Raw genomic sequence first — 23,834 nt, forward strand, 5'->3', positions numbered from 1 at the left:
CGCAGACTCCAACCACCATCCATCCATTTGGGATTTGTCCTTTAAGCGCTGTTAAACCTCCCTGTGCCTGGGGTCCCAACTTTTGGCTGTATGTTTTCATGGTGGTTGGTACACTATTTTGGTGTGATTTGTGAAGAAATAATTTACTTCACGGGGAATTTTAAGAAAATTTTGGACTTCTATATATTTGGGATCTTTTTTTTTCCTCAACACCTTAATATATAAACAATGTCTTAATTCATTTTAAAATGACAGCACAACACATTTCTATTCCTATAAGCTTACAGCCTACTAGGTACACTAATTACTGCTTCTGCCCCTCCCCTCACCTCCCTGCATAACCATTTACCTAGCAGCCAGGAGGGGAGTAAAGGAGAATGCTACATTTACATGAGCCAGCTGACTCAGCTGGAGCTGCTATCACAACCAAGATGGCAGCACGCAGAAGCAGTCCCAAGGCTCTTAAATGCCTATACAAGGAAGGCTTTTACAGGTAACCAACAAGCCTAAAATACATTAAACACATATACACTCTTATGGTAAGATTGTGGTAAAAAAGAATCGTTTGGCATGGCCTCTTTAATGTTAACTGTCATAATAAATGCCTGAAGAAAGGAACAACCCAGAAGCATAAAAGTGAGACTGTTCTTATTTAATGGAAGTGTTGAAGGGAATTCAAAGCTGCATACCTCTCCTACATAAATTCCCAGATCTTCTTCATCATCTGTGCGGTAACAAACTGTTAGACCAAGCTTATCTTGATGGCTGGTTTTACATAATTCCACTTCCTGCAACAGAGGGAGACACTAGCAATACAGAAATACACATAAGCAAATATAACAAGTTTTCTATATTGGTGGAAGTGAAAGCTAGCAGTAGCGAACGTTGAGTAGTAAAAAAATAAAATGCATAATGATCATGCGCAAACATTAATGTGTATAAAGAAAACTAAACTAGAATATATAAATAATTATGGGCAACACAAAATAAGTCACTAGTAGCGGTACTGAGTGAAAAAAAGCATATGGCAATACCAAATACTATAAAACGCATGCATCGTCTCATCAATTCGGGTATGGAAAGTCTCTCAAATAGTAAATAAAAAGATGTCTCAGTAAATCTATATGGAAAAAGCTGGTTACCACACATAGAAGAGAACAAAATAATCAGGGAGATCCAAATCTGGGCTCTCAGAACTCTCACCTCCCCTCTTTTGTTAAATCGCATCAAACTATGGGAATTCTGCTGTTTATCTTGTTCTCCACCACCAGGGGGTCTTCCACTCTTTTACTTCTCTGGCGCAATGGTGTCAACACAGATATCAAGCCACCAGGGGGCCATCCATCCCTGCAGTAAATATACTGGACGCCAGGTCACCTCCTCCGCATTGATGTAACACTCATTAACAAGGAAGAAATAGGGGAAAAGGATCCTCCAATAGTGTAGTATTTTGTTAAAAAACTGAATTTATGAAAAGCTAAATAAGACTTGCACATTTAATATATAAAAAAAAATTGCAGCTCTCAAGTAAAATGAGTGTCTGGCGTCTTCCGGTATTACGTTAGTTCCCGGCCACTCCCTACGCGTTACGTCAATCACTTGACTTCTTCAGGGGATCCTGAACAAAATACTACACTATTGGAGGATCCTTTTCCCCTCTTTGTTCCTTGTTAATAAGTGTTAAATCATTGAGAAGGAGGTGACTTGGCATCCAGTATATTTATTGCAGGGATGGATGGCCCCCTGGTGGCTTGATATCTGTGTTGACACCATTATGCCAGAGAAGTAAAGGAGTGGAAGACCCCCTGGTGATGGAGAACAAGATAAACAGAAGAATTCCCATAGTTTGATGCGATTTAACAAAGGAGTGGAGGTGAGAGTTCTGAGAGCCCAGATTTGGATCTCCCTGATTATTTAGTTCTCTTCTATGAGTGGGAACCAGCTTTTTCCATATAGATTTACTGAGACATCTTTTTATTTACTATTTGAGAGACTTTCCATACCCGAATTGATGAGATGATGCATGCGTTTTATAGCATTTAGTATTGCCATATGCTTTTTTTTCACTCAGTACCGCTACTAGTGACTTATTTTGTGTTGCCCATAATTATTTATATATTCTAGTTTAATTTCCTTTATGCACATTAATGTTTGCACAGGATCATTATTCATTTTATTTATTTATGTAGTATTATGGGAATACTATTAGACCCTGCTGCATATATATAGCACTTTTAGGTGTATTTATACGTGTATATTTTATATCACTTAGGGCACTTTATTACTGATGATAGTACTTTATTATCAATGACACTTTATTACTGATGTTAGCACTTTATTATTGATGATACCGATTTATTTGTAGTGCACTGGTTTTTATACTATTAGCACCGATAACATTATTAAGAGCTATAAGGCTTTATTTATTTATTATCTATCATTTATTTTTCTTATACTTTTTATTATTTATTACACGTTGAACTTTCATTTATTTAGTAGCGCGAAGGCTATCTATACACAGCACGCTGAGTAGTGCCGCTATGCAGGATCCAAAATGTCTGGACCACTGAGCTGACCCAAAACATACCTGGTCACCAACTACTACGTCTCACCTCTGTGCTTGTCAGCAAGGGTTTCTCCACCAAGTACTAAGTCATGTTTTGCTTGGATTAAATAATTATCTAATTGAAACTGAACTCAATTTATAACATTTGTATTCTGTTTTTTCTGGATTTTTGGTTGATATTCTGTCTCTATCATTTAAAATTCAACTATTGTAAAAAAAAATTATAGACCCTTAATTTCTTTGTAAGTGGACAAAATCTGCAGGGGATCAAATAATTATTTTTCCCACTGTATCTATTGGTGTGAGGTGCATATCACAGAGGAAGATATGTTATAAATTGATGAGATACTTGATAATTCGATAATATTACAAATGTCACCGTTTTCGTAACACGTTTAACTATAGTGCATTTGTATCAATATTTTTGGTTTATTTTTGTCCATTTATATATTAAATATATATGCAGTACCTTGCAAAAGTTTTCACCCCCTTGGCTTTTTACCTATTTTGTTACATTACAGCCTTTAGTTTAATGTTTTTTTAATGTGTTTTATATAGGGAAGCACAGTGGTGTAGTGGTCAGCACTCTCGCCTAGCAGTAAAAGGGTCACTGGTTCAAATCCCAACCATGACACTAGCTGCCTGGAGTTTGCATGTACTCCCTGTGCCTGCATGGGTTTCCTCCGGGTACTCCAGTTTCCCCTCACACTCTAAAGACATGCTGGTAGGTTAATTGGCTTCTGTCCAAAAAAAATTGGCCCTAGTATATGAATGTGAGTTGGGGACCTTATATTGTGGGCTCCTTGAGGGCTGACGATGCTCAGGTTGAACTGGATGGACTGTTGTCTTTATTCAAGCGTACTAACTATACTATACTATGTGATGGATCAGAACATAATAGTCTACGTTGGTGAAGTAAAATTAGAAAAATATATACATAAAACTATTTTTAAGAAATAAAAAAACGATAATTGGCATGTGCGTATTTATTCACCCCCTTTGTTATTCACCCCCTTTGTTATGAAGCCCATGAAAAGCTCTGGTGCAACCAATTACCTGCAGAAGTCACATATTAGTGAAATGATGTCCACCTGTGTGCAATCTAAGTGTCACATGATCTGTCATTACATATACACAGCTTTTTGAAAGGCCCCAGAGGCTGCAGCACCTAAGCAAAAGGCACCACTAACCAAACACTGCCATGAAGACCAAGGAACTCTCCAAACAAGGGACAATGTTGTTAAGTACAATTCAGGGTTAGGTTATAAAAAAATATTCAAATCTTTGAAGATCCCTAGGAACACCATCAAATCTATCATAACCAAATGGAAAGAACACGGCACAACGACAGATTTGCCAAGAGACGGCCGCACACCAAAACTCACGGACTGGGCAAAGAGGGCATTTATATATATATATATATATATATATATATATATATATATATATATATATATATATAATTTCTCTCCTGATATATCCCTCATGGATTTTTTTTTTTTTTAAACACCCACTTTTTAAAAAAAAAATATTTTTTAATAAAAAATTTTTTTCATTACAAAATCATTGTCCCTATCATATTATAGGTTATACATTATACCTTATGTTATTTCCTTCTACATCATGGATTCATATGTTCGTACATTTTTAGTCTCTCTTGTGTTCTCCTGTGTGTGTCCATTGTGTTTACAGCTTCATTCCACTTCTCCCTCTGTCTGTCGTAATATTACGCTATCCGTCTTTAAACACAATGACTGATGTCCTAATCCTGCCCCCTGGCCTCCAAGAGTCAATCAATCTAGAGGAATAGTAATAGTGGAATACCTCGATTTCATTGGCCCGCCTGTCTGCCCTTTTCCCTTTTTAAACCACTTCCAAGATGGAGCATGCTATGCCTGACGAAGGAGCACGCATGCTCCAAACATGTGAATGCTATTAGCACCATTACAACGTGATCTGGGCTCCTACAGACTGTCGATCTCCACCTATGACAGGAGCTGGTGCTATACCTCATTGGCTTATGCAGCTCTGCTCCACAGCTGCTTGCTTCCTCTACCACTGGCTTCATTCACAATACTGATACTCTGGCATGGCAGGTAGACAACCTGCAATCTGGGCTTGCCAACCCACCATCCCAGAGCAGGAGGTCGCAGGCCACATTAGAGGGCTCCGCGGGCCACTGTTTGGGCACCCCTGCTCTATGAGAACTACTGTCAAAATGCCCCCTAGAGCCAGTACTATTTGAGGTGTTCATTATTGGAAAATAATCTGCCTAACCAATCTGTTGATGATTTTGCTCCACCCAGTGAAACATTTCTGTTGCGAGATGCAACAGGCAAAGACACTTGATGTCCCTTTGGTGGGCAATGCAACATACTGCTGTCTTGTTATCAATCACTAACTTCACTCAGACCCCCTTGGAAGTCTTACAAGGCTAGAAAAACCACCTTCCATTTTAGACAGTTGTGTATGCATTGCACCAGGCTCGAATGGCCTTGCACCTGTCTCGAACTGGAGAGAGACTGGCATCCGACGTCAGAATTATTTCACCTCCTGGGCTGGAAGGCATGCCCCGAAAAAAGGCATACTGCTGAAAATTACAGTTCTTGCTAAATTCGTGCAGACACAAAGACCTTCTGATCCATAGAGAGCACATCCCATTGACTAAGGAAGGCACAGTGAACAACCCCATGTGCCACCTTGCCCATGCACCAGTGGAATGGCAGCTGTAAAAGGTCCCAATCAGGAGAATACAATCCCTGGCTGACATAATTGGTGTCTTCACGATTCTTATGATGCAAATTGTCAGATTGATTATGGATATACTTATATAGGCTATACTTTACATGCGTATATATTATCTGTATTCTTTGTTTGTCTTTACATCATACAACACATATTGTGATTTGTTCTAATGTATCACCATCAATAATCCATGTTTCTTGCCTGTCATGCAGAAATGTATTGTTCTTTACTCCAGCCTGTACTTTCCTTTCGTCACCACCAGGGGATTATCTACATTATTCTTACGCTGCACAAGTTTGCTCCATTTGGGTTACAGTTTTTTCTGTAATTATTGACTTATGTTCTGGGTACCTTCACTTCCCGGCGCGCGGGAGATCCACAGACCCCCAGTTTCCTCGGGGGCGCCTGTGGTCTTTTCGCCCTTTAAGCGCAGTGAGTTTATTGCGCTTTTTTCTGTTTGCGTTCCACCTCGAAACGAAGACAGCCAGGCTTCCCGCACACTGGTGATGTCTCGACGCGGAACGTGGTCCCGCCCTTTTTTGGGCGGGGCGCCGCCTCATCAGGGATCTCTGTAGACAGACTGGATGCAGCCATTGGCGCACCAGTCTGTCTCATCGGCTTAAGCTGTGGAGGCTGCTGATTTCAATAGCACTTATGTGCTATTTAAGGCACTAAACGCTGTGGGTTGCATGCTGCTGAGTGCTGTTATGACACACCGTAGCTAAGGTGAGGACAATATGTGATGCCACTTTGACACTTATGTACTGATATATTTATCATTCTTACCAACGCATTTACGTTTAAACATTGGCACTTACTCTTTTGTCTGCATCTTCTCTATTAGACTCTAATTTGGACATCTGCCGTGGCTATATTGTACTGGTTACTTACTTAAAGAGGAGGGCCGGTTAAAAAAAAAAAATTAAAGTCAGCAGCTGCAAACACTGCAGCTGCTGATTTAATAAGCCGACTTACCTGTCCAGGGCCCCCGCGATGTCGGCCGCCCGAGGCCGACCCGTCCCTCGGCTCCCGGCGCCACCATTCTTTCTAAGGGAAGTAGGCAGTGGAGCCTTGCGGCTTCACTGCCCGTTTCCTACTGCTCATGCGCGAGTCGTGCAGCGCTTTGTGAATGGGACGCGCTGTGTTCTGGGACACACAGTTCCCAGAACACAGCGCGACCCATTACCCAGAAGACGCCGCACGGAGGAGAGAAGAAAGAAGATCTCTGCGGAGGAGGAAGAGGCAGATTAGGATGATGTGCCTAGCAACAGGCACTTCTGGTAAGTAAAAAAAAATGTTTTTTTTTCATTTTTTTTTTAAAGATTTTTTTCTAATTTTTTATGTATTTGTTTTTCAGGGTGGCCCTCCACTTTAACCAGACAGTGCAGATCCTGCAGTGTTTAGTGTTCCCAGCAGGGGCGTAACTATAGGGGGTGCAGCAGTTGCGACCGCAACCGGGCCCTGTGATGCAGGGGGCCCATGCAGCCCCCTCTACATATGGCCAGCAGCAGCATAGGCAGCTAGGGGTACCAATGCACCATGCACATGGGTGGCTGGAGGTGGAGGGTGACTAGCAGAGCTCCATGCTCGACTATCACACTGGCTGCTCTTTAGTTGTGCATTCCCTGCATGACCTGTGTCCTCAGCCGGCTCCTCAGAGTACCCCTCTCCTGCCCCATGCATTGCCACTCAGTCTGTCTGTTCTCCCCAGCCAGACAGGGACAGTCCCCCAATGGTGCACCTAAAAATAAAATAATAAAAAAAACTACTGATACCAGTAGTGGAACTACGGGGCTCACAAAGGTCATACCTGTGACCATGCCCTGGAGTTCCACCGCCGGACTCGGAGGGAAGGGCCCTGGCTGGGGTTCAGGGGGGCCCTTCATGGTTTCTTGCATCGGGGCCCTGAAGGTTCTAGTTACGCCACTGGTTCCCAGATACCATTGTTTGGCGCTGTGTCTTGTTGATGCATGTCTTACCAGTGGCATACAGCTATACCCAAATCCACTGTACTATTGACGATTTTAGTCCACACTACAGTACTCTGATCCCCTGTTGCTGACTGTAAAGGACAGTTTTAGCTTGTGAGTATATTCAACTTTTGGCACCATATACTAAGACTGACACGTAGAGCTGTGCACCTTCTTGCCTTTGTTATATCTGTACTAATCTGACTGTGCTTATATTATAGACTATATATGAGATGATTGTAATGCCTATGAAAAAGGACGGATAGTCTGAAACATGTTGGCATCATTCTCAATACAACATATGTCTCAGGCTTCCATCGAATCAGCAGTGTTATGTATTTTTGATATAAATAGTCTATATTTTATATTTCGTCCATATACAATTCTATACTTATTTGTCTTCTCAATAAATATATATATATATTAAATATGACTGGTTCATCTTCCCTAAACATCCCAAGGGGTATGCACTGTGCCTAATGCACCAGTCCTTTTTCTATTTGCTGTAATTACGGGATGTGATAGACCATTCTTTGTCATACCGTCACTCTGCACACAATTTTTCATGTCTCACCTCAAATAAAGACCCCTAGGGTCAAATCAAGCTTTAACCGCTACCCGACTGCCTCACGCAGATATACTGTGGTAGAAGGGCATGTACAGGCAGAACCTGTATATTGCCCTTTAAGAGGCGGGTTGCGCGCGCCCGCCAGGAGCTTCGTGAGCATGATCACTGGTACTGGTCCCGTGGACGCGATGTCAGCAGGGATACCTGCGATCGTCTCACGGAGAGGAAGAACGTTCTGCCTAGTGACACTGTCACTGATCACAGCTTCCTGTAATCGGGAGAGGTGATCAATGTGTCACACATAGCCCCCCCCCCCGTTAGAATCACTCCCTAGGACACACTTAACCAATACAGCGCCACCTAGTGGTTAACCCCTTCACTGCCAGTCACATTTCATTTTAATTGCACTGATCACTGTATAAATGTGAATGGTCCCAAAATCACTCAAAAAGTGTCTGATCTGTCTGCCATAATGTCACAATACTGATAAAAATTGCTGATCGCCACCATTACCAATAATAAAAAAAAATAATAAAAATGCTATAAAACTATACCCCATTTTGTAAATGCTATAACTTTTGCGGAAACCAAATGCTTATTGTGATTTTTTTTTTTACCAAAAATATGTAGAAGAATACGTATCGGCCTAAACTGAGGAAAAAAAAAAGTTTTTTTTATATTTTTGGGGGGATATTTATCATAGCAAAAAGTAAAAAATGTGTTTTTTTTTCAAAATTGTCGCAATTTTTTGTTTATAGCGCAAAAAATAAAAAATCGCAGAGGTGATCAAATACCACCAAAAGAAAGCTCTATTTGTGGGAAAAAAAACGTCAATTTTGTTTGGGAGCCACGTCGCATGACCACACAATTGTCAGTTAAAGCAATGCAGTGCCAAATCGCAAAAAGTGCTCAGCCAAATGGACCGGGGCTTAATGAGTAATAGAAACAGGATTCCCACAATCAATCGACCTCCAATGAAAGCCACAGCTATAGCGGTATTATGTGTGGTGAGGACATGAAATAAAGAGGGATGGCTCCATCGTGCAGTATTTCACAAGAAATTGGTTATAAAAAATGCAGTAACTTACAATTAAAATTCCAACAACCTGACTACAGTAAGAGTACTTCCAGTCTCGGCCAGATGTGATGACACCTGCCCCCCCCCCCCCCCCGACGTCTTGCGTCACTGCACGTGACTTCATCAATGGGTGATGGAGTCAGGTGTCTGATGCCAGTTTAAATAGTCTTGTGAAAAATATAAAATTTAAACTTGCGCTGAATGGTGAAAAAACTGTGAAAAAGAAAACTTTGATGCATTTCCGGTGGCACTGACATCATCTCCTGCTCCTTGGAACATACTTCCTGGTTTCTGGAATGCACACCGTGAGCAGCATCCGGATCAATCTCTAATCCCTTTACATGCCTGTATCAACTATTTTGTAAGTATCCATTTGTATATGGAATAAATCTCTTTTCAAACTGTACTTTTCTTTATCAGTTCTATTTTTTTATCCTTTTTTGGTGCCTGGGGATTCTGCTGAGAAATTCCAACAAGAAATCCTTTGATCTGATGTGCACAACACCACTCCTGAGCTTCTCTGGATACCATCACATAAGCCTGAAGTGACCCCCCCAGACTGCAAAGCTGGGGGTCATCGCCATTTGGTGACTGGGGACACATGTGTGGGTGGCGTATCTGCACCTGAAAAGTCCTGGAGCGTCTGTGGTCCGTTGCACTTTAAAACTTTAAAAACATTCTTGAGAGGAATAAGAAATATAAATTAGAAATTATATAACTAAAAAACTATTTGCGTAATCTATATAATTCACCATGTGGGAACGCCATCTAGTGGTGATTTATAAAAGGACATAAACAACAGGAATTCACTGGTGACATTGAGTAGAAACCGAGTAATCAGCAATTCCCAAAAACAATTCATTTAACACTCTCATATACGCTATTCGGTAGCCTGGACACAGTGCAGACACAGACTGCGCCATCCAGTGGGTAGACATATAAAACTACAGAGATTCACTGGTGACATCTAGTGGAAAACAGTAATTTAGCCGTTCCAAAACCAATTCATATACCATCCTCATATACACTAAACCAGGGGTAGTGAATTAAACTTCACGGGGGTCCGGTCAGAAAAATTTTCTTCTAGCGGGGGTCCGAGTGTCATATTGGTGCTATGAATCCACATGATATCCTCCACATCACAGGCCCCTTATTCACAAACCCCCCATCAAAGACTGACCCTCATCACAGACTTATCCCATCATTCATCGGCTGACCCGCCTTTACAGACAGGCCCCCCGTAACAGACTGGCCCCTCATCACAGACTGACCCCCCCATCACAGACTGACCCCTGGCCTCCCATCACAGGCTGGCCCCCCATAACAGACTGGCCCCCCGTAACAGACTGACCCCCGTTACAGACTGACCCCCATCACAGACTGACCCCCATCACAGACTGACCCCCATCACAGACTGACCCCCATCACAGACTGACCCCCATCACAGACTGACCTCATTACAGACTGACCCCCATTACAGACTGACCCCCATCACAGACTGACCCCCATCACAGACTGACCCCCATGAATGAATGAAATACTTGTATAGCGCACAATGCAAACTGAATCGCCTCTAGGCGCTGTGGCGAGCTTTGATCATCTGCTAAAAGAGGAAGGTCTTGAGTTTTTTCCTAAAAGCCAGGTGATTTTCTTCCAGGCGGATGTTGATTGGTAGAGCATTCCATAGCCGCGGTCCTTGGACAGCGAATCTCCGATCCCCCTTGGATTTATACCGGGCTTTGGGCACGAGGAGGAGGTTTTTGTTGGCTGATCGAAGACTGCGGTTTGGTGTGTAATGATTTATTTTCTCCATTAGGTATTGCGGAGCTTCTCTATGCACGCATTTGTGGGTGAGGCAAAGGGTCTTGAACGTGATCCGATTTTTTACGGTTAGCCAATGTAAGCTCCTCAGTGAAGGAGAAATGGATTCCCAGGGTTTTTTTTCCTGTTATCAGTCTTGCCGCCGTGTTTTGGATCAGTTGTAATCGCGCAAGTTGATATTGTGGTAATCCTATGTAAAGCGAGTTTGCGTAGTCCAGTCGTGAATTATTGATTGTTCCAACTACCACTGCTTTGTCATTCTTTGGGATAAAAGGGATGAGTCTGCGAAGCATGCGCAGCAGATGGTGAGATCGACTGACTACAGATCCTATTTGCGCATCCATTGACATTTGTGCGTCTAAAATAACCCCGAGACTCTTCGCTTTGGTCTTTGGGGAGATAGTCTGCCCAAAGACGGTTGGTGGAGACCAGGAGGTTTTGGTTGCGGGCTTATGATTTGGGTGTAAGATAAGAAGCTCTGTCTTTGATTCATTCAGCTGGAGGGAGTTAGTGGTCATCCAGTCCTCTATTGATTTGAGGCAGTTTTCAAGTTGTTGTTGGTGATCTTTTTTTCCATTGATCCGGAAATAAAGTTGCGTGTCGTCAGCGTAAGAGTGGAAGCAGAGATCTGAGCATCTGATGATTTGAAGGAGTGGGCGAATATAAATGTTGAAGAGAACGGGTGACAACGGAGAGCCTTGAGGGACTCCGCAGGTGACTGCCCGAGTTTCGGAGAGGAATTTTCCTAGTTTCACTGTCTGTGACCGATTTCCTAGGAAGGACGCGAACCATTGGAGATCTATGTCTTGGACTCCGGCTACTTCTGTGAGGCGGACGAGTAGAGTATTGTGATCTACTGTATCAAACGCTGCACTTAGGTCTAGCAGTAAGAGGAGACACGGCTCTCCGTCATCTGCTGCTTCGAGGGCGTCATCCCAAATCTTGAGGAGAGCTGTTTCTGTTCCATGACCCGGGCGGAAGCCTGATTGCAGCGGGTCCAGGAGTTTGTGAGTATCCAGGTGAAGTTGTAGCTGATGTACTACAGCTTTCTCCATGATCTTAGAAATGGTGTTGAGGCTTGTAATCGGCCTATGGTTGTTTGGATCCTGAGGGTCCAGGTTTGGTTTCTTGAGTAGAGGTTTGACGATGCCTTGTTTGAGGATGCTGGGAACAATCCCTTCGTGGAATGATCGGTTTATGAGGTGGGTTATGGTTGGAGCCACGATGTCGGAGCATTCTTTCAGTAGTTTTGTGGGGATGATGTCAATAGGTGAGGTACTGTCACACAGTTTATTAATGATGTTTTTTGCGGTGTCTACGGTAATTGGGGATAGTGAAAATTTTGGCGGTTGCGGTATGTTGGTGCAGACATCCTCTTTATGTATTTGCTGGCTGAGGTTGGATGTTTTCTTCTGACAAATTGTTTCCAGCCGTTGAGATTGTATATGAGAAGTGGTCCTTTTTGGCTTTGAAGATTGCTTTCCGATAATTCTCTGTCAGACCTTTGTAGTTAAATAGGTTTTCCTCGGTGGGATTTCTTCTCCATGTTCTTTCCGCTCTTCTGCGTTCTTGCTTTAGTACGGAGAGGGAGCTATTAAACCATCCAGCATTTTTCTTCCTGATGAGTGCCCTGCATTTTGGTGCTACCGAGTCTGCTGATTGCAGTAATGCCTTGTTCAGGGAGTTGAGTGTTTCGTCCGTAGAGTGGTTTAAGGTTATTGTAGATATCTTTTTGGACAGAGTGGTTTTGAAGGCTTCGGAGTACAGTTTTTTATGTGATCTGGTCCAGTGCGTTGTTACAGGTTTCCGTTTTGCGTTGGTGATGTTGGTAGTGATTTTGAATTTGATGGCGTGGTGATCCGTCCATGGCAGAGTTATGTTGTCGAGTATGTTGACGTCGATGTTCTGTTTGAAAATGAGGTCCAGGGTGTGTCCTGACCCATGCATGGGATTCTTTATCAGTTGCTGTAGACCCAGTTCTTCTAGTTGATTGATGCAGGCAGTCGCGATGGGGTCTTTAGGCTCGTTTGCCCAAAGGTTGAAATCTCCGAGTGCCAGGAAATTTTTGAATTTTAGGGTGTGCATTGCAAAGGATTCCGTGAGGGGTGAAAGAAGATTGGACTTTGGTCCCGGTGGTCTGTAGCACAGTAGAATATGAGTGGTGTCATGGGGTGTTGGTTGAAGATGTAGCGTCAGGGTTTCCATAAAAGGAACTGGGTTCTGAGATGATGGTTTAGTGAGATCCAGGTGACCTTTAAAGATCACTGCTAGGCCTCCTCCTTTTTTCCCTATCCGGTGTTCGGTTAGGATCCTGTAGTTTTCCGGCACCAATTCGGTGAGGATGGTGTTGCAGTCAGAGGTTAACCAGCTTTCGGCGATGAAGAGGCAGTCTACATTGTTCTCGATGATGAAGTCGTGTACTTCCAGTCTATGTTTGACTGCAGACCTGGCGTTAATCAAGGCGCAATCTAATTGTAGTGGTCGAGTAGATGTCTTCCTGTGGTTGGGAGCTGGTTGTCGTCCGGTTTTTAATAGTTGTTCTCTTTGAAGTCACAGACTGACCTCATTACAGACTGACCCCATCACAGACTGACCCCCATCACAGACTGACCCCCATCACAGACTGACCCCCATCACTGACTGACCCCCATCACAGACTGGCCCCCATATCAAATACTGACACCCCATTAGAGACTGACACCCCATCACAGACCCCCATCCGATCGATAGCAGACTCCTGTCCTGCACAGCACTCTCCCCTCCCCACAGAGCCCTACCTTAATAACACAAGACAGAAAGCACGGCAGCCATGGACAATGGGTGGGACTTTTCACATTATAGGTGAGTGATTGATTGCTGAGACCTCCCCGCTGCGTAGCAACCAATCACCTGCTTCTTAACTTAAAAAGTGCCAAACACTTTGCAGAGCCGCTGCGCTTCTCATCTTTTGTGTATAAGACAGGCAGTGTGAGGAGGGGGCAGGGCAGCGATCCGATACTGAAGGGACAGACCCGTGCACGCTGCACCTGCCATGCTGTGAACATAGGAGCACAAGGCAGGCAGGCGAGTCGGCGACGGGGAGAGGACACACAGGCAACTATTTGGTGAGGCTGCGGTCTGGGAAATATGGCTGCTGGGGCCGGAACCGGTCCGCCATTTAGTGATGCCTGCACTAAACCATCCTAGATCTGGAATGACAGGAATAAGTAAATTTCTTCCAATATACAGCAATAATTAGTAATGGCTAGGGATGAGCCGAACACCCCCCGGTTCGGTTCGCACTAGAACTTTCGAACGGACCCCAAATTCAAACGAACTTTAGAACCCCATTGAAGTCTATGGGACTCGAACGTTCGAAATTAAAAGTGCTAATTTTAACGGCTAATATGCAAGATACTGTCCTAAAAAGGGTTTGGGGACCTGGCTCCTGCCCCAGGGGACATGGGTCAATGCCTAAAATGTTTTTAAAAATGGCCGTTTTGGCGGGAGCACTGATTTTAATGACGATTAAAGTGAAAAAAAAAGGTGAAATATTCCTTTAAATATGGTGCCTGGGGGGTGTCTGTAGTATGCCTGTGAAGTGCCACGTGTTTCCCGTGTTTAGAACAGTCCCTGCACAAAATGACATTAAACGGAAATAACACCATTTAAAACTGCTTGCGGTTTTAATGTTATATCTGGTTCCTGCAATATGGTTGAAAATCATTGAGAAAAATGGCATGGGTAGCCCTCCCTGCCCAATACCAGCCTATTTGGGTCTTGTACGCATATTAAGGGGAACCCTGTAACCATATTAAAAAAAGGAAATGCGTGTGGCCCCCAGGCCCTATATACTCAGAACAGCAGTATACAGGCGGTGCAAACAAGACAGGGACTGTGTAGGTTTGTTGTGTTAAGTTGAATCTGTTTGTAATTTTCAACTGGTACATTTTTAAAGTGTAGCTCCAGTCAAAAAAACTATTTTTAAGCTTTTTGGAAAACATAGGGAAGGGTTATCACCCCTGTATAATTTGTTTTGTCGTCCATCTTTTTTCATCTCACTTGCTGTTGTCTCCTTCCTTTTGCAAGTAGGAGATGTTTGTAAATTGGATGTTTGAAAGTAGGGGCCTGCCCTATATGCTCTGCAGAAATGGCGGAACAAAGTGTTGGTTTTTCCACAACATTGTAAGCCCTCAAAGTGACTCTTGGTGGGCGCTGGAGCGCCCTGCTGTGAACGATTATATCAAGAATTGTAATTACATGCCATTGTTGAACAGTGGTGGAAAAATTTACCTTTGGTGGTTGTGGTGCTGGTGCCACAACACTATAAGTCCTCACCGTTACTCTGGGTGGGCACAGGAAGGGGCCCTCCTGTGAAATATTATATCAAGAATTGTAATTACATGTCCCTGTTAAACAGGGGCAGAAAAATTTGGCCTTAGGCACTGCTGCTGGTGCCACCACACTGCAACCTCTCCCATATACTCTAGTTTTATTGCAGGAATTAGCCCTGCTGCAAAGCATTGCATCAAAAATTGTACTTAAACGCCCCTGTTGGGTAAAAAAGCAGTTGGGTAGTGTATATTGTGCTAGAGGCACACAACACCCACTAACTCCTGCAGATGCCTTTATTATAGAACACCAGAGATAAAGGGGTATATACAGATGTATACTGTGCTGTGCTGGAGGCACACACAACTTCCAATAACTCCTGCAGATGGCAAGTGGTCTCAAATAGAGAAGAGCTATGTAGGTGGATATAGCGGTATGTACTGGGTACAGAGCACACAGACAGCACGCACAAGCTCCTAACACTACTGACTGCAAGCTCTATTATAAAAGATAGATCACTAGCTATATAGGTGAGGTGAATATAGCGGTGTATACTGCGGTCAGGGCATGCAGACAGCAACCACTACACAACAGCAAGATCGAAAATCGTCCGAAAACGATCGGTGTGTACTGTGTTGAAGGTACACAGAACACCCACTAACTCCTGCAGATGCCTTTATTATAGAACACCAGAGATAAAGGGGTATATACAGATGTATACTGTGCTGTGCTGGAGGCACACACAACTTCCAATAACTCCTGCAGATGGCAAGTGGGCTCAAATAGAGAACAGCTATGTAGGTGGATATATACCGGTATGTACTGGGTACAGAGCACGCAGACAGCACGCACTAGCTCCTAACACTACTGACTGCAAGCTCTATTATAAAAGATAGATCACTAGCTATATAGGTGAGGTGAATATAGCGGTGTATACTGCGGTCAGGGCACGCAGACAACAACCACTATACAACAGCAAGATCGAAAATCGGCCGAAAACGATCGGTGTGTACTGTGTTGAAGGTACTCAGAACACCCACTGCTTCAGACGCCAACACACTACACAAGGCCGCCGCGCTGGCGGCCTTATATAGTGTGGGGCGTGCACTACACAGCCTGAGCTATGATTGGCCACAGGCATCCTGCCTGTGGCCAATCATGGCTCTCCTCGCTGCTGGCGCTGCGATTGGCCAAGCATGCGGGGTCACAGTGCATGCTTGGCCAATCATGAGCCAGCAATGCACTGTGCCATCGCAGTGCATTGTGGGCCGTGAGCGCCACACGAATTTGGCGCGAACGGACCAAAATGTTCGGACTTCGCCGAACGGACGAACAGCCGATGTTCGAGTCGAACGTATGTTCGACTCGAACACGAAGCTCATCCCTAGTAATGGCATTAATATGAGGGGGTAAAAATTAATAATTGGATATAAAACAGTTTAAATGAAACTCTATGTTGTGTCCCAATGGTGCCAAAGTACGTAGCTCATGTATCCATCGTGACTTGGATTGGCTGATTTTAATAACCTTATTATCTCCCCTCCAATGGGGTTTATATTTTTCAATCCCACACACCTGCAACGTTGAGGGATCTTTATGATGTTCTGCATAATGTCTTGACAGACCATGCTTAACAAAGCCATTTTTTTATGTTTTGGACATGTTCCCTCAATCTTTTCCATAACTCTTTTAGTTCTCTCAATATATTGGATCCGGCAAGGGCACGCTAATAAATAGATGACCCCTTCAGTTCGACACAATAAAAAGTCTATCACATATTTTTTAGACGTCACAGTGGATATAAAGGTGGGTTTCTTTAGTATGCCAACAAGTGTAACAACTTCTACAGGGTAGTATCCTTTTCCCTCAAAAGGAAGATACGTTTTTAGTAGGGGGGTCAAGTGCATTTTTTGCTGTACGATCTCTGAGAGTTGGGGCCCTCCGAGATGTAAACTTGGCTCTCAGGGAGAATAGAACCTAGATGATGATCGGTTTTAACAATATTTTTAAAAAAATACTTTCAATTTGTTTGTGTTGGGTATTGAAATCCATGACAAGTGATACAGTATTTTTATTTTCAGTGTTTTTAATTGTATCTTGTATCAATTTTACTCTATCCAATGATTCTATCTTCAATAAATTTGGGGAGATATCCTTTTTGAATAAATCTCTCACCAAACATTTCCGCCTGTTTGAGAAATACATTTTTCATAGTACAGTTCCATCTCAGCCTGATTAGTTGGCCCTTTGGTATATTGTCTAACCAAGGGATATAGTAACAGCCATCCAGAGGCAAGTAGCTATTCCTGTCCACAGGTTTGAAGTAAGTCCGAGTGGTCAGTTTTCGTCCTTCCTTCTCTATCAATAAGTTCAAGAAATTGATTTTTGCATCACTTATCTCCCAAGTAAGCTTTATGCTTTTATTATTAGTGTTTAAATCAAAACAGAAAAAAAAATAAAAAAAAAAATCGGTAAGACTCTCTGTCTCCACTTCAAATTATAATAATGTCATCTATGTACCATTTAAATAGTGTAAGTTGCTGTGGTACCTTATTATACAGGGCCTCTTCTCCCCATCCTGACATATACATGGGCGCCTATTTGGCACTCCCACGTATTTGCTTGAAGAAAATGTTATCATACCAAAAATAGTTGGAATATGGAATATAGACTATATCTTAGGCAATTCAGGAGGAACCTCTTTTGTGTGCATTTCAAGTCAATGAATCTTCTCAAAGCCCATTTGGTTGCTTGAATAGCCTCATCAACCTCATGGTTGATAATTGTATAAAGTGACGTGACGTCAGCTGTTGCCAAGTGGACAGGTAAATCAGTCACAGTGATACCATTAAGTAGTTGAATGAGATGTTTAGTGTCTCTAAGGTTTGATCCTTCCTTTTTTTTTTTTTTTTTTTTTTTTTACTACTTGTAAAAAAAAAAAGTCAATATATTCTCCGGTCCTTGCACTCACTGAGTTAATCCTGTTGACAATGGGTCTACCCATGGATCTTCGGTAGTGTGTAGATCACAGGGATCCTACACACATTAGGCTGAAGGTACTTTGCTTCTTTTTTATTCAGTAAGCCCTTTATGGATCCCCTCTGTACTGCCTTAGTTCTCTTCATCACTCAATTGTCGACTTATTTCCTCCTTGTAGGCATCTTTGTAGCTTCAAGTTTTTTTTATCCCACTCTTTATGTCACGTGGGGTATGAACCTTTTAAATTTCAAGTCCTGTAAATCTTTCAGGACCATTTTTCTGAACATCTCAATATGTCCGTCATTCCCGATTGGTGGATTGAAGAGAGATTTATTTCGGAGATGGCTGAACAGTATACCATTGGTGTCAGGGGCACTTCTTGCTCTGCCCTCTCCAGGGTTACTAAGCATATATTTCTTTATGTGAAGACTTCTAGCAAATTTATTGATATCAACATACGTGTTAAATTTATTTAGGTTCTTTTTTTGGAGCAAACTTGAGCCTTTTATCTAGTAGTTTGATTTCCTCTTTTGTTCTAGTTTAGTTCTATTCTACTAATGTTTAAGATCCCGTCTCCTACTATTCTCTTTTTCTTTTGTTTTTTTGACCCCATGCTCTGCATCCTCTTCTTATTTTTTGTTACTTCCAGTTCTTTTCTCTACATATCTTCTTGGAGTTCTTCTGTCGTTCCTCCCTGTCTGGATCCCTCTGTGGCTCTTGGTACCTCCTCTCCCCTCTTTTTGTTGTTCTTTCTAGATTGGGATCTGGGGTACGTCTGGCGGATCTACGAGAGTCTTCCTCTGGGACTCCCAGTGTCTTGTCTCTAAAAAACGGTAGGGAGTCTTTTCATGTTCATATCTTTCTTGCTGGTAATGTGGCGATCTCCCTCCCTCATCATACATTCGTAGTTGTTCAAATCTATTATACATTGAAACTGTATAAAAGTTATTTTGTATTATTCTTTCTCTCCTCTCATCATGTTGATAACCGTCATCTCTTCTTGTTCTATCATCTCTTCTCATTCTGTCAGGATGATGATTTTTTTCTCCATAGACCTCATAATTGCTCCACGGGGATGTGGGAGATCTACCATAAGGAGGTTGGTAATAGGGTCTTATTTGATAATTATAGTTGTTTTGACCATTCTTACAATTATTGTTGCCATTCCACCTCTGTTTTTGATTCGGAGGGTTATATGCACTGTCATTTCCTTGCGTATTATTCGTATGTAATATCCCTCCATTCTTTCCTCAATTTTTATCATTTATTCTCACCTTTCTCAGGAGAGCTATTTGATTGTTGTCTCTTCTATTTTATTCTGCCGCTTAAATACAAGGTCATCTTCATAATCCTTGACATCTCTTTGAGATTTAATTTTCTTTCTAGCAGCAGTTTCTTTATCTTTCTGTTCCATGTCTCAATTCAATTGTTTTGATAATGCAATAAATTCAGGAAGTTCCTTGGAAAGTTCCAAGGTTGCTCTCAATTCCACTATGGTCCGATCCAGGAGTCTTATTTTTTTTGTTTTCTCGTTATCAGAAAATCACATCCCATCTAAGCCTTCTTGGTAGTAGCTTAACCTTTATATATTTTTCATGTTTTGCTATATCCCACCATGCATTAATCTTTTTCTCCATTAGATGGCCCATTTTCCTAAAACAATTCTCGATATCTCCTACATGGTTAGCTTCTATTATCCAAATCAATGGTTCTATTTTCTAAAAACCCAAATATCTCCATGGTTTGCAGCACAAGTACAATAAGATGAGGTAGAATATACGAAAAAGGGGGTAAACTAATGCACAAAACCAAGTTCACTATGAATAATAAAAATAAATATAAATAGGTCTGACCCTGCTGGGACTGGATACTTGATGGGACGCAGTTTATTTTCTATACCGGGGAATGTTTCACCTCCCTACGTAAGTAGTCTAGGTTGATCTCCTTCCTCCACAATTGTTTTATTAGAAAGTTATCCTGCTATATGATTTACATTTGAACTGGAGCAACAATTGGTAAATAATCCTAGACTGACAGAGTGTTGTCTTGCCAGGACTTATGGGATGTAGATATCTTTATGCAGTTCACCCAAATTTTCTCTTTTGTCTCTTATGGACTGGCTTGAATTTTTAGAATCTCAGACTGATTTCTTGGCATCCTACAGTTAAACACCTGTTTGTATACGGTATGTTCATTACCGTTTCTGTACCTTTTCATTGATGTGAATTTTCAATAAGCCCTTTGTATAAAAAAATAAATAAAATAAATATAAATAAAAGATACAGAATGTGAGAAGCCGCCAACATATAAAGTTCCCACACAGAAATAATATATATATGAAGATAAGTGGCGCTAACTAGTGAAAAAAAAATATATATACAGCATATAAAACAAAAATTACAACCGCGCTCTCCTATATAATAAACCCCAGTGAAACTCAACCATCTACTAAGACTGAAAATAAATAATGGTGAACCAAAAAAAATTGAAATCAATCGTGATACATATACACAGTCAGTGCATACATAATATAAACAATTTAGTTAAAATAAATAAAACTAGAAAATTCATTGAAATAAAAATAAATTAAATACAAAAATAAATTAGATACAAACATAAATAAATTCATACAGTAAATAACTTATAATTATTTATTGTATGAATTTATTTATGTTTGTATCTAATTTATTTTTGTATTTAATTTATTTTTATTTCAATGAATTTTCTATTTTTATTTTATTTATTTGTTTGAACTAAATTGTTTATATTATGTATGCACTGACTGTGTATATGTATCACGATTGATTAAAAAAATTTTGGGTTCACCATTATTTTTTCTTTTCAGTCTTAGTGATTGATGGTTGAGTTTCACTGGGGTTTATTATATAGGAGAGCGCGGTTGTAATTTTTGTTTTATATGCTTTGTGGGTGTGTATCACACCAGACTAATCGCTGCTTTTGGGTATTTAGATAAATTTTGTGTTTTTTCTGATAGATTAGCGCAGTATTTTCCCTTCTTTCCAATATATATACAGCACACTGACTGTCAACAACTGACCGGGATGTGCTGCAACAACAAGTTTAAGTCAACTATAACGTGACAAATCTTCAATAAAGCATAAAGTGCTAGCCATATAAAGTGCAATAAAGTTTCCAAAAGTTCAAATGAATAACAGAGATGTAATATTCACTCTAACAACATTCGATCATCTCATAAAGTGCATGTATCATAATAAAGTGCAATGTCTTTGTGTATTAGGTTCTTTTTCATAGATTATTTTTATTGATCCCCCATTAAGCTCCTCTTACTGTTAGGCAAAAACTGTCCATGCCATTTGTTTGCCATGGCACTCTATGCATGCCGCCAAAGTTATTTTTGTTTTATCCCAGGGTGCAACAGGCCCTTCATAATCTGAGTCACGCTCACATATAGGCACTCAGTTTTGAGTTTTTAATTGTAAAGCCAGGCAGATTACTTGTTATGAGTATTGTTATTACTGTTAATTTTTACATATTGTTTACTGTTTAAATATCAATTGTCTTAGGCTTCATTTAGCCGCTTTAAGACCGGCCGGGGTTGTTTGATGGCTCTCCTGTTCAAATCGCCGTAGCTGCGTGGCGGCTCGCGCAGGCTCAGAAGGCATGTCTTCATTCTGACAGGTGACATAACTGGGATCTACTGTTCCACCCCCATATAATAATAAAAATGCCATAAATCTATTCCCTATTTTGTAGACGCTGTAATTTTCGCAGAAACCAATCAATTTCACTTATTGTGATTTTTTTTTTTTTTTACCAGAAATATGTAGAACACCACATATTGGCCTAAACTACTGAAGAAATTTGTTTTTAAAAAATAAATGTGGGATATTTATTATAGCAAAATTTACGCTTTTTTTGTTTATAGCGCAAAAAAAGGCTCTATTTTTGGGGAAAAAAGGACATCAATTTTGTTTGGGTACAGAGTCGCACAACCGCACAATTGTCAGTTAAAGCAATGCTGTGCCAAATCGCAAAAAATGCTCTAGTCATTAAGGGGTAAAGCCTTCTGGGGTTAAAGTGGTTAGACACAGAAAGGGTGATGACATGCTGCAGTTGCAATGCTTCGCTTCACACCCATGGCAAAGTTTAGCTGACATGTAGTGATTGGCGAGTGGAAAGCCCAGCGAACACAACAAACTCAAGCAAATGTGAAAGTGCCACAAATGCCCCGCAACAGCATGCAATGCACGCAGTTGTCGTACATTTGTTGGCAAAAATTGGGTTAAAACAGGCGGTGAGGTGTCACATTGCTTCCTCACTGTCAGTAACCTCTAAAGTGCAATCTGAATGTGGATCAGACTTCAGAAAAAAGGGAGATTTAGATGCATGTCTAAATCTACCCTTAGTTTATAGTAGGAGCTTCTGTGATATTTCAGGATCTCAATAAAAAATGTGGTCCGTTGCTAAATTTTCTATGTTTTGTCAATAAAAAGAGTCATGGGGGATTTGCAGCCCTTAAAAGGGTCGATGAACTCTGTGGAAACTTCCAAAGGTTTTCATTATTTCACCCTTCCAGGTTGTGAGGTGAAGGAGTATCAAAGCACTTATGGTTTAGAAATGAGGTACTGCTCCATTTTGCATTTCTGTTTTTGTCACATCAATTTGAATCTTCCTAGATGCGTTTGTCTAACCGGATGGTCAGTCTACCTCGATTTAAGGCTCAAGTAGGGCAAAGAGCAACCAGTGGTTGGAAGGCAGAGATATAGGATAGGACAGAATGAGGAAACTCCAGTGAAATGCACAGTTCTGGAGCTGGTGCCACAGTGGTAGGTGCATCTATTAGGTGGAAATAGAGATAGTGGAAGTGGAACAGATGGGTCAAACAGGCATTCACCACTGACAGTGGTCATAAATGGAGGCTTGAGTAGGCAGATGGATAGGATAGGCTGTCCCGCTGCTTTACACAACCGCACGTTACTCTTAGTTTCCAACCATAGTACCATGAAATACAATAAGATATATAGTGCACACTATGTGGCTAAAATCACTTTCTTTATTCTAAACACAGGTACTCATATAAATAACACTATAACCCCAGCGCTGGGATGAATGGTATAGAGGCTTTACAGACATAGGTGAATAAGGTGGCTGTAATGACATCCCATGGTCCTCCCTCTGGTTTGACCCATCTGTTAGCTCAGGGGTCTAGTGACTGAGGTGAGCGGTTTAGCTAGCTGGTGGTGGAATCACTTATGAATATAATGCACTATATGAATATTTGTGAGCACATACCACCACAGAAGAGATCCTTTCTGTCAACTCTTCTTTTTCATCTATTCCTTTTTTCTATATCAAAGGGGACTTTCTATATTACGCGTTATGAGCAATATGTTAGTCTGCTTTTTGTAATATCAGCATTGCACTGTTATTTATTCAGTACATTCTAAAGGGTTATTTTATATGTACCTTTAGTGTTCAGTTGCTTGTACATTTATAGTTTCATTGATTTTGCGTTGACTGAAGCTCCATTTTTATATTGGAAGTGGAGATAGAACAAGATTGGGCAGGAGATGGGAAGAGGTGGGGAGATAACCAGGGGTCATACAGAGAGAGAGGAGGAAGAAAACTTGTTACCGAAAGCAAAATTCCTCAGTGGCAAAACGCGGCTCGGCTCCTTCTCTCTCATTGGCTCACTGACTGACAGCAGCGGGAGCCAATGGTAATAAGGAGGGAGAGTCCCTGGACTTCAAGGCACTTGTGCAACATCACTGGATTGAGAGGGAGAATGTATAGAATGCATTAAGATAAAAAAAC

General features: G+C 41.5%; 1 protein-coding gene across 2 annotated transcripts in view; it reads right to left on the reverse strand.

Moving 5' to 3' along the window:
- The window catches only part of PDZD4 (PDZ domain containing 4), a 341,674-nt gene that overhangs the window by 72,345 nt on the left and 245,495 nt on the right, over window positions 1-23,834 (reverse strand). For both annotated transcript variants that reach the window (XM_077478976.1, XM_077478975.1), the window contains one exon: window positions 690-788. In XM_077478976.1, the coding sequence (XP_077335102.1) occupies window positions 690-788 (99 nt within the window). The remainder of the gene's footprint in view (window positions 1-689; window positions 789-23,834) is intronic.

Source organism: Lithobates pipiens, unplaced genomic scaffold, assembly GCF_037356315.1.
Source record: "Lithobates pipiens isolate NorthernLeopardFrog02 unplaced genomic scaffold, aLitPip1_a1.2 Scaffold_1, whole genome shotgun sequence".
NCBI lineage: Eukaryota > Metazoa > Chordata > Amphibia > Anura > Ranidae > Lithobates > Lithobates pipiens.